This window comes from Alexandromys fortis, unplaced genomic scaffold (genome assembly GCF_014885135.2).
Source record: "Alexandromys fortis isolate MF-2015 unplaced genomic scaffold, M_Fortis_MF-2015_v1.1 scaffold_307, whole genome shotgun sequence".
In the NCBI taxonomy this organism is placed as follows: domain Eukaryota; kingdom Metazoa; phylum Chordata; class Mammalia; order Rodentia; family Cricetidae; genus Alexandromys; species Alexandromys fortis.
In genome coordinates this window covers 1006941-1019769 of record NW_026068205.1, presented here as the reverse complement: position 1 = coordinate 1019769, position 12829 = coordinate 1006941, and the positions used below count along the sequence as shown (strand labels likewise).

The 12829-nt window shown below is 34.7% G+C and overlaps 1 protein-coding gene across 1 annotated transcript in view; it reads left to right on the top strand.

Annotated features, from left to right (window-relative positions):
* The window catches only part of LOC126493247 (NKG2-A/NKG2-B type II integral membrane protein-like), a 12181-nt gene extending 1126 nt beyond the window's left edge, over positions 1-11055 (top strand). The window contains 5 exon segments of the mRNA XM_050130196.1: positions 645-695; positions 1153-1340; positions 3147-3247; positions 3548-3690; positions 11001-11055. Coding sequence (XP_049986153.1) covers positions 645-695; positions 1153-1340; positions 3147-3247; positions 3548-3665 — 458 coding nt within the window. The 3' untranslated portion in view covers positions 3666-3690; positions 11001-11055.
* Positions 11056-12829: the final 1774 nt, after the last annotated feature.

Below are 12829 nucleotides of genomic sequence, written 5' to 3'. Positions count from 1 at the left end.
TTGGGATAAAGGAAGGTTGGATAGGGGAGCAGGGAAGCACATATCTTAATTAAGGGAGCCATCTTAGGGTTGGCAAGAGACTTGGTGCTAGAGGGGCTCCCAGGTGCCCAGGGCGATGTCCCCAGTTAGTTCCTGGGGCAGCTGAGGACAGAGAACCTGAAATGACCCTATCCTATAGCCATACTGATGAATATCTTGTAAGCATGTTTTTTAAAACGTAAAGGCACTCTCCACTTTATTGGCTGAAACTGCCATTCAAAACTTATCAAGAAGAGGAGTTTTTAATATAAAGTCTGCATTTGGATTAAATGTGGAATGATATTATATTATCAATATCTTAAATATCAGAGATATTGTATGAACTGTTTGCTTTTGGTTTTTTCAGTGATTTCATAACTCAAACACATAGTTTAAAACCTTAGAAACTCTTTACTGAGAAGTTTTAAAAGGACTTTGGCATAGCTGATGAAATCTGGGCTTTCACTGATGTAGTTTTCACTACATCATATTATTTATTTTTTGATAATCAATTGTATTCCCATATATCCTTATTCAAAAACAGTACATCAGCTCCAAACAAAGAAAATAAAATTGTTACAATATTTTACATGTTTCTTTTCATAAGAATTATTTTAACTCACCAGATCCTAAGGAAATGGAGCAAATCAACTCGTCCAAGTCAGGAACCCAGAAAGGTATGCATTTCTTGTCAAAGTTCTGATGTTTTTACACATTATACATTGTGTCTGACTAAAGCTATGAAAAGATGATAGCAGATTTCTAGGAATAAAATAACCTAGAAACATGAACACTACATGTTCGTAAGTAAACGTTAAGGATAATAACCCTTTTTGTCCCACAATAAGAGATACTCAGATAAAATAACATGCAAAGTTTTTAATAATTTCTTTGATTTTTTTTCTAACCGATGAACTATGATAAGACAGAAATGAACTCACTCTTCTAGAATAGTGCTCATGTTGAGAGACTTTGAATAATTTGTAGAGTAAAAACTTGCTTATTTAGTTTAGGTGAATAAACTCAGGGGCCACTGGGCAGACTATTCTTTGTCTGATGGAGTATATATTTTGTTTTATATTTATCAAATTGTGTAAACACATATTTTACATGAATGTCCAAATCTATAAAAACATATTAATTTTCATTATTAAATTTGCATTTCTTCAGAACACTGTTGTGGTCATTGTCCAAAAGAGTGGATATCATATTCCCACAGTTTTTATTACATTAGTATGGAGAAGAAAAACTGGACTGACAGTTTGTTGTCCTGCAATGCCAAAAACTCTAATCTGCTTTGTATAGATAGTGAAGAGGAGCAGGTAAGAGATGCTGTGTGTCAATCATTCATTGCTTAAATGTTCCTGTCAGTGTGATGTGTGTGGGGTCCATTCGTATTCTTATACATGTTTCATGTATTTATGGCTTTGTATAATATTTCATTGCTGCTTTATTTTAAAAACATTTTATCTATACTTGTGTACTGGTAGTGAAAACTATTAACCAGATTTTTTTTTATTTTATGAAAACCATTCTTGTATAAGTGCATTTACTCTGAAATTAACTTTGCCATTTAATTTTACCATACACAAAATATCTATATGTGTATGATAGTTAATATTCATAAGAATACGAATAGGTGGAGGTAATTATAGCCAAATAAGTAGGCAGACATTTTGATTTCCTTCAATTCCCTTTCCTATGCATACTCTCATCAGGTCTACCCACACAACATTTTTTTTCTGACTTGCTATAAATAGCTGCACTTGCCATTGAGTTTTATAAGACTTGGATTAGACATGCAAAAGTACTGTTGAGTAAACACCCTGAAATTCAGCAGTTATCAACCTGTGGTCACAATCCTTTTGAGGGTGGATGACCCTTTCACAGGGGTCACCTAGGACCATAAGGAATATCAGATATTTATATTATGATTTATTACAGTAGCAATATTACAGTTGTCAAGCAGAAAATAAAAATGATCTTATGGTTTTGACATGAGGAACTGTATAAAAGCATTGCAGCATTTGGAATGTTGAGAAAAAAAACACTATTATTCTTAGAGCAAATCATTGATCCATGCTCCTGCATTGATCTGCAGTTTGTGAATTTTCACTGCTGTGTTATATAAACATAATATTCTAAAACCCACTTTATCTGGTGTTCCCTGAGGGAAGGAGTGAGTGTCACACCCTCAAAGACAGAGGCATCTTACATGGCTATTTGTACTCATGGGATCCCCGACACCAGGTCCTGAACTAGTTTCCTTCATAAAGTAAGAGAAGCCCTTCATATGACCAATTACCCCCATTAGGTGCTTTCAGCCTTGTGGAGTGCTGCTGCTGGCCAATCTCTCTTAGACATGGAGAAGAGAGCTCACATAATCTATATGTTGTTGCTTGGGTTCTGAAAGAGAGCATGTAGGTTCATTTCCTTCCATTGGACAAAAAACACAGGATGTCCTGACATTTTGTAGTCCCCCATCTTCAGGAGTCAAACCCTTTCAGCTTTGTTTCAGGCCTTCAGAATTCTTCACTTGTGTCATTTATTATAACTCTCCAAGTTTGCCCTTTATTTATAACAGTAGTCAACAGAAACTTTAGTGATACCCTTTCAGTAATCAACCTCTACGGTGATAGACAACAGTGGAGGTTCAGCTACTTAGTGATAACATGGCACCCAGAAAGCAGAAACTATGTCCACTGCATCACTCATTTCTTCACTTGTAAGCCATGACCTTCCTTTTATAAGTGAACTTTGAGAAACAGTAGAAAAATTGATTTGAGCACAACAATCAGAGAATTTTATTCATAACTTCTGGAAATTTCTTTAAATCCCTATTATGTTTGTGTTGTGAGCATAAATATCTATAAACTTACATAAATCCATTGCCAAATTTCCCACTAATAGAAGAATAGAAATTGTAACTATAAACTTGTGAAAGTTAATTCTAAGTCAAAATGACATGCTATGTGAATGTTTTGGCAATGTAAGAAATATTTTCAACTTTAATAAGTTGAGAACTTATTATTCAAATAGATAATAAACATACTATAACAGAATATACTATGACATTTAAACCATAATAAGAGCCTTAATACTGATAAAATTCCTTGATTTTCTGGTAGGAATTTTTGCAATCCCTCTCAATGATTGCATGGACTGGATTCTTTCTGGAGAGCAGAAATCAAACCTGGGTTTGGAAAAAAGACTCAACTTTCAAACCAATGTAAGTTTTTATGAATGATGCAATAGACAAGAAAAAAATCATACAAAGAATGCCTCAAGATAATGGTATCAGTAAATTAATTATATACAGACATAATGATGCTGACCTTCTTGAACTGCTCATGTGAATCTGAAGAATCAACTACTTGTCTTTCATAGTAATCAGTTTTACCAAACCATTAGTAAAGATGCCATTGTCAACTTGCATGAGATCCTTTGTTTGCACTTATTTATAGGAGTCACTCATTCAATAGATTATCCACATAAAGTATATATTCATTTTGTGTTTCCACAGTTGCAGGATAACAGAACTTTCCCATGGTGAATGTAACTGTGTCATGCTGTCAGCCTCTGGCCTCACAGTAGATAACTGTACAAATTTACATACATATCTTTGTAAGCGTAAGCTGAACAACTAAAACACCTGTGCTTGGATTCTCTCAGGTAATATTGCATTTCATAACCAGAAAATAGGATTAGCAGTGTGTACATATTAAAGTGAATTATAATGTTTGTTCTAATAATGATTTTTTTCATAAACAATCATTGAAGTATATAAAACAAGCCAAAGTACAAATATTATTTTTTATCTGTATCTTTTTGCTCAAGATAATCTTTATAATGTTAAATTTTACAACAGATTACATATATGCAAGGAGAGTTTCTGCAGAAGGACTGCTACATTTCAAATGTACCATCCAATGTGCTTTTGTCATAGGATTTTGTAGTATTGCTTTGCTGGAAGCTGAAGATTACAAATTGAGTTTCCTTAGTACAACTATGTTGCTTATTCATTAACTATATTTCCATATATGTAGATACCCATCCTCCTCCCTTCCCAGTCTCCTTCTCTCATCCACTCCTCTTCTGTTTCTGCTCAGAAAAGATAAGTCTCTCTGGGATATCTACAAAACAAGCATATGAAGTTGAAATAAGACTAGGTACCTTTCTTTATATTAAGGATGAATGAGGCAACTAGGAAGAGGAAAAGGGTCCCAAAAGTAAGCAAAAATGTCAGAAACAGATACCAACCCCTGTGTTAGGATTTTCATGAGAAGATCAAGCTACACAACTGTAACATAATGCAATGGAACTAGATCAGTCCTAAGCAGGCTCCCTTATTGTTAGTTCTGTCTCAATGAGCCCTTCTGAGTACAGCTTAGTTGATTCTGTGGGTCTCCTTGTGGTGTCCTGAACTCTTCTAGATCCTAGAATCCTTCCTCCCATTTCTCTGTAAGGATTTGCCAAATTCCAACTAGTGTTTGCTGTGATTCTCTGCAACTGTTTCCACCAGTTGTTGAGTGGAGTCTCTCTGATGGCGATTATATCAGGCTCCTGTCTATTAGTATAGCAGAATATCATTAAGAAAAATCTCAATTACTTTTTTTCCTGTCATGATTGGTTCTATTTTAGCTATCCTATGTGTTGTCGTTGTTGTTGTTCCATTTGAAGCTGAGTTTTGCTGTTATGGTCTGAAAATTTGTATTGGAATTTTGATGGGGATGGCATAGAATCTGTAGATTGTTTTTGGTAAGTTGGTAATTTTTACTATGTTAATCATACTGACCCAAGAATATGGGAAATATCTCTATCTTCTGAAATCTTCTTCAAAGACTTGAAGTTCTTATAATACAGGTTTTCAATTTTGCTTGGTTAGAATTACCCCTAGGTATTTTATATTATTTGAAGCTATTATGGAGAGTGTTGATTCCTTGAATTCTTTTGCAGCCCATCTGCCATTTATGCCTAAGAGAGCCATTAATTTTTTTAAAGTTAATCTCATATCCAACCACAATGCTGAAAGTGTTTATCAGATGAGGGTGTTCCCTTGCTAAATTTTTTGGGGTCACCTATGTATACAATCATAACATTTGTAAATAGTATTTTTTATTTTTTCCTCAATTTGTAATCCTTTGAATTTCTTCATTTGTCTTATTACTTCAGCTAAAACTTCAAGTACTATATTGAATAGATATAGAAAGAGTGGACAGCCTTGACTCGTTCCTGATTTTAGTGGAATTGCTTTAAATTTCTCTCTATTTAATTTGTTATTGGCTATAAAAATGCTGAAAATTGCCTTTACTATATTTACAAATATCCCTGTATTCTTGATCTTTTGGGGAATTCTTTCATAAAGGGGTGTTGGATTCTGTCAAAAGCTTTTTCAAAATCAAATGAGATAATCATGTGGGGTATTTTTTGTTGTAAGGGAGAGAGTGGGCCCTTTGTTCCATCCCGCCTGGTTAGCTTGCTCTTGAAATAACCATGCAGAGATTGTATTAATCAAACACTGCCTGGCCCATTAGCTCTAGCCTCTTACTGGATAACTCTTACATCTTGATTCAACCCATTTCTAATAATCTGTATGTCACCACGAGGGTGTGGCTTACCAGGAGAGATTCTAACCTACATCCACCTCAGGCTGGAGATTCATGATGTCTGCCACACTTCCCTTCTTCCCAGCATTCTCTTCTGTCTACTCTTCCCACTTAAGGGCTGGCCTATCAAATGGCCAAGGCAGTCTCTTTATTCAACCAATGAAAGCAGCACAAATACAGAAGGAGCTCCTACACCATTTCCACTTTTTCTGTTTAAATAAAAAAGAAAGGCTTTCACTTTAAAATAGTAAAATTACATATAACAAAATAGTTATCAAGCAAGAATTACAGTTACAATATTTATATCTATTTTATCTTTTATCATAACAAATAAAAACTATAACTATTCATTCTTCAACTCCACCAAAGACCCCAGAAGGATATAATATTACCTAAGTAAACAAGAAATAAGCAACTTCCAAACTCTAGAAATGACAGAGACATCTCACTGCCTGGACAGTCACCCAAAGTTCCTCTCTCCCGCTGGAGCATCCATCTTCAGCCTACAGGCCCATAGTATCCAGCAGATATTTCCATGAAGCAGGAAATTTCAAAGACAGTTCAGTCACTTTCTTCTGTATCCTGCAGAATATCTAGCAGACTCTTTCATGAAACAGGAACCCGAATGACCATCTCACCTTTAGGCAAGCTCAGCAGTCCTCTCTCTGTAGGTTCTTGATGTGGGAGAATTATCTGTATTCTGTCAATCATGTTATAAATAAACACTGATTGGCCAAGTAGGAAATATAGGTGGGAAAACCAGACAGGAAGTAGAAATGATGTAATGAGAACAGGAGAATTCTGGAAAGGAGGAAGTTGATTCCTCCCACTCCTGCCCAAATCACCCAAGCAGCAGGATGTGAGCTGCCCCACTGAAAAAAAGGTACTGAGCCACACAGCTAACATAGATCAGAAAAAATGGGTTAATCAAGATGTGAGAGGCTAGAGCTAATGGGCCAATCAGCTTTATAACTTATAGAGATCTTTGTGTGATTTTCTTTGGGACTAAACAGTTGTGGAGGACCTGGTGGGAGGACAGAAAACACAAACAAGCAGGCCTACTCTTCATGTTTCAGATTCTTTATGATCAGTTTATGCAACAGTTCAGGCAAGAGCAGTTTCTTGCCCAAATGGCTATCAAACTCCATAAGGAGCCTCTTCGATGCCGATGCCCATCTTCCTCTGAAGTAGTTTGGTGCTGCCAGGAGCAGTTGTGTCTCATTGTCATGAAAAGTCCTAAGTTATTAAAACATTTTAAAAGCCATATTATGTAGCCTTTGAAAGATATGAAGAATATCTATCTGAAATACATCTATACACATCTAGAAAATCTAACATGACTACAAGCTTGACTATTATCGATGACTATCCATTAACAACCTATATTTCCTAATTATACATTACATTTTAAGTGAACTACACAATCACAATACCTTAATCAAGATTTGAAATATGCATATAACAAAATTGACCTTAAACTTGTATTAATAAATAAAGATTTATAACAATGCAAATTATTCGTTTCTATATCAATTTTTCTTTTAGTTTGTTTATATGGTGGATTGCATTCACTGATTTTTGTATGTTGAAACATCCCTGCATCTATGGAATGAAGCCTACTTGATTCTCGTGGGTGATCTTTTTGATGTGTTTTTGGATTCAGTTTACTAGTATTTTATTGAGTATTATTTGTCCATGCTCAGTTTCATGAGGAAAATTGATCTGTAATTTTCTTCTTTGTTGAGTCTTTTGTGCTTTGTGTATGAGTGTGACTATGGTCTCATAAAATGAATTTGGCAATGTTCCTGAAATGATTTCTTAATATAGTTTCAGTATCATAGGTGTGCAAAACTTGTAATGAAGAAAATTAAACTCAGATATAAAATAATTGCAACTTCTTAATACTTTTTCTGGCAATTTTAAATAATTTCATATGTCTATAATTTCTTCCTTTAGTTTTTAAATGCTTTTTCACATTGATTTATGCTATGTGCATACATGTATGTGATACACACACATGTCATTGCACATTTACAAAAGTGAGAGGACAGTTTACAGGAGTTAGTTATCTCTTTCTCTCATGTGAGAATCATGGTTCAAACTCAGGTTAAAGTGTTTGGTGGCAAACACTTTTACCTGATGAACCATCCCACAACCCTTATTTTGGAGACAATGTCTACTTGTGTAGCACAGACTGACATCAAATAGACCACAATCATTTTGTCTCTCGAGAGCAGAGGTTTGCAGGTGTTTGCCACCAAGCTTAGCTTTCTGTCTCTTTAATGGAAGTGACTTTGGTCCTTATTGACCTTTTTAGATTGTTAGAATTTTGTTGTTGGCCATCATTTTGTACAGTTTATTGTTTCCTACTTTCTGCTTCATTTGTAGAGAATTTCAACATGTTTTGCTCTTCTGAATTCATTTTTTATGAATTTGTGTCATATTAAAGTTTCTCTTCTGTAATTGTATGTTTGAAGAAATTAATTTTTCATAAAAGAAATTTTGCTATTTTATAATTCTTAATTGTGAAAAGCCAGTATGATCATCTATTTGTTTCATCATTATTTAGAACTGGGCTTCTGATTTAGAAAATACCTGCTTCAATTTTTTTTGTCATTTACTAATTTTTTGATAAATTGGAGATTGTGGTGGAAATGGCTACTATGACTAAACAACTTATTTTATGTTATATTTAGTTTTAAATTAATTGTAACCTGAATAGCTACAGCTTGAATGTGTTATGTAAGCATGGCTAGTGGTTACCACAGCTTCTGTTTAGACAACTCAGCTTTAAATGCTTTCTAGTTATACACTAGGAAATATTGGTATGGTTTTGAAAAAATTCCCAAGTGGTTCTAAGAACCCAAGCCTTCTGGATTCACAGAGGTGAGTATCTAGCAAATGCCGATGTTGACTGAAGGTTAAGTATTTCTATAACCTCAGAGACTCATCTGCTTTCTAAAGTATGGTACAGAAGAAGTATCTAGGTCCCATTTAGGATTAAACACCTTCCTTCCAAGTCTATGTTTTATTATTTATTCACTTATTTTAGGTACACAATAGTTAATGAAATATTATTAGTGGTTGGCATAGCAATTTTGTCTTTATTAAACACTCTTCTCATCTCTAATAATGATTATTGTCATCTTATGGCAATGTACTATTGGTTCATTTTTCATTTACTTTTATCTTTCTTTTTGCTTATGTTGGCAGGTTCTTATTAATATGAAAAAGTTGAAATATAAAGCCATATTTATTTAAGTTGAAAATTACTTAGCTTACACTTAACATATTATTAGATTATCATATTTATAAGCTGATTGCATGCATAATTAGTTCTATTTTTCATTTAATTTTGAACACTACTATCTCAAGATCTCTTTTCCTGTTTCTTCATTTTTAACAATATTTTAATTGACTATATGGAATTACATAAATTTGTTAACTTTATTTATATATGCTTATTTAGCTTTTAGTATTCTTTAATTTCTGTATCACATTTTACAATATAATCATTACTCCTTAAAGTCCAGTAGATTAGTAATTTTGCTCTTTTGCAAACAACCAAAAGTTCCAACAATGTTCTATTTTTATTCACTACTTATTCTTTATTTTCTCCTTGAAACGATATGATATACTACATCCTTATTTTAGTAAACTTTCAAACTTAATATTTTGCCATCTATATTTTATCCATTTACTGTCTATTTAAGGATAACCAATAGTTCCTTCTACTATTTCATTTTGCATGTTCAAGGCTGTTATTCTGTTTGATAGCTTTAAATCTTAAGTGTACTAATATGTAATCAAAGAGAGTTGAACATGTATAGAGTACATATATGCAGCACTTAAAATAAGATTCTATTTATAAAAATGAATTATAATTAATGGAAATATAAGTAATTTCATTATAGGAGGCATGTAGGCCCTTGTGCTCATAAATAAGCACTAGAAGAAGCGAGAATGTTAATATCACAGAGGCTTTTCTTCAAAGTGATAATCTGTTTTCACTCAGGAGGTTAGGAGCAGAAGTGGCTAATGATCTGGTGACTTTTTCAATGTCTATGTGGCCAAAGTCACATTGGATCTTCCTCCAGATCCTTATCATGAGCCTATTTTTCTAGTTAATTTATGGGGTCTATTTGCATTGGAAGATGTCACTTTTACTTTATGCATTGCTCTTGGTTTGGTTTGTTTGTTGTGTTACTGGTTTGATCCCGCGCTCGTTCAGTCGCTGTCCAGCTAGCTTTGGTGAGTTTCCATTAGATCAGGCTCACTGTCTCAGTGGGCGGACAAACCCCTTGTGGTTCTGACTTCCTTGCTCATCTTCTCCCTCCTTCTGCTTTTCAACTGGACCCTGGGAGCTCAGTCCAGTGCTCCAATGTGGGTCTTTGTCTCTATCTCCATCCATCGCCGGACGAGGTTCTATGGTGATATTTAAGATATTCATCAGTGAGACTACGGGACCAGGCCAGTCCAGGCACCCTCTCCTCTACTGCACAAGGAATTAGATGGGGACATCCTCGTGGACCCCTGGGAATCCCCCTAGAACCAAGTCTCTTGTCAACCCTAAAATGGCTCCCTTAATTAAGATATCTTCTTCCCTGCTCCCATATCCACCCTTCCTTCATCTCAACCATCCCACTACCCCAAACTCTTCCAATCCTCCTCTTCTTCCTTCTCTCTCCCTCTTTCCCCTTCCCCTCACCCTACCCCCACCCCCATACTCCCAACTTTTGCCCAGCGATCTTGTCTACTTCCAATTTCGAGGAGGATCCATATATGTTTTGCTTTGGGTTCACCTTATTACTTATCTTCTCTAGGATGGCGAACTATAGGCTCAATGTCCTTTGTTTATAGCTAGAATCCACTAATGAGTGAGTACATGCCATATTCATCTTTTTGGGTGGGTTATCTCACTCTGGATAGTGTTTTCTATTTTCATCCATTTGCATGCAGAATTCAAGATGTCATTGTTTTTTACCACTGAGTAGTACTCTAATGTGTATATATGCCGCACTTTCAAACTTGTGCAACCACTTTGGAAATCAGTGTGGCAATTTCTCAGGAAAAAATACTGATAGAATTATTGAAAAGCTTTTTCATATGGTCTGCTGTTGTATCTTAAAGGCATGCTTCTGGATTCCTTTATGTAGAGGCCAAACAATATTTGTAAGTGGTTATATTAACTATTGCAGTGTTTGAATAGTTTTAAACCGGTTTTCATAATATTGTCCTCCAAGAAGTTCATTTCTATAATGATTTTCCACATGAAATAATTTTTATTATACATTCTTATATTTTGGTACAAAAAAGAAACGAAACTAATAAATTAAAATTCAGATTCGTAGAAATATGAATCTTTCTCCTCTCCAGGACAGATGCGATGAAGCAAGCCACCAGGTCAGACATGCTGAATCTTTCCCGGTAAGACTGGTGCTACACAGATTACTAAATATGGGTTAGGCAAGTTGTGAGAATTAGCCATTAAGAGGCTAGAACTAATGGGCCAAGCAGTGTTTAAAAGAAAAAAAAAGAGTACCTCTTGTAATAAATGACAGAACATTACCTCATCAATAAACCCAGCAAAGTACTCAATATTTTCCAAAGTTCCAATATTTGCACAGGTTTTATCTGTCTGGATCTCAGCCTATGCAAATGTGACCATGACTTTCATGGGAAATAAACAATAAGAATTAGTTGATGAATCTTCACAGATAAAGACTTTAGGAAAACAATTTGGTGTGCTATATTAAAAGGAAATGCTTGAAATCACTATATCCTTTGGTATCAGTTGTCTCAAATTTGCTACTGTTTATATAACAATATTTAAATAATTGTTCTGTTTTAAAAGAGTTGTTTTGTTCTGTGATTTGGGGACATATGTTGGATAAGTTTTTCATTGTTTTCCTTATAGGAGATAGATTTAGGGAAATGTGCCTGACATTTTTTTGTGTATGTATGTATTAGTGTGTGTGCTGTTTTATATGCAACAGCATATGAAAGTGTATGGCTGTAATTTGTACAGGCTAATTGATATATGTGAACAAAGAAAAGTCATTAAATATCAATGTTGTTGCTGGGAGGTAATTTCTAATCTTTGCTATGTTATTGCCTATGCTATACAAAGGGGCGGTGTTGGCAGAGGCTGTTTTTTTGTTTATCAGTGGCCCAACTTAAATAACCAAACAGAAACTTATTAATTAAAACACTGCCTGACCAATCACTTATGTGTATTGCTAGCTAGCTCTGATATCTTAAATTAACCCATTTATATTATTCTATATTTTACCATGTGTGTTGTGGCTTACCAGCAAGTTTCACATCTTTTTGCTCTGGTGGCTACATGGCATCTCCCTGACTCCACCTACTTTTTTCCAGCATTCAGCTTAGTTTCCCACCTATCTCTATTTTGGCCCACTTTTCACGAAGCAGGAAATCGGAAAATCTCTTATGCATTTTACTTTGCTTTCTTCTGTGACCTAGAAAATGCATGGCAGTCTTTCATGATACAGGAACTCTAAAGGATCAACCCACCTTTAGGCAAGTTCAGCAGTTATTTTTCTATGGGTCCTGCATATCCAGTTCATACAGCATAATTCCATGTAGTCCATGCAAGAGCAGTTTCTTGCCCAAATGGCTAACAAACCCCATAAGGAGCCTCTTTGAAGTACATCTTCCAATTGAAGTAATTGGTGCTGCCAGGATCAGATGTGTCTCATTGCCATGAAAAGTCTTAAGTTCTTAAAACATTTTAGATGTCATATTCTTTACATCTTTGAAAGATTTGAGGAATATTTATTCATCTGAGTACATTATATATCTCTGTATATCTAGAAAACCTAACATGACTATAAGCTTGACTATTATAGATGACTGTCTATTAACCTATATTTATGAACACTATTAATAAATTTAGGCATAGTGTTCTCCAAACTGCTTCCTGCTTTGTGTTGGGCAAAGCAATTTTGGGGTTCACAGAGACCTTTTAAGCGGCATTGAAGGTTCATCAAACCACATTATTCAGGAAGGAATCCACAGATTCTTATCATCTAAGGAAACAAAAAACGAACCACTTTTTCAAAGAAATATATTCTCAGACCCAAATTTTGAAGTCAAGATAATATATATATATCTTAGAAGCCCTTACAATGAAATGTCTCTCTATACTTAGTTCATTCACAGTTAAAATTTTTGAAGAAAAC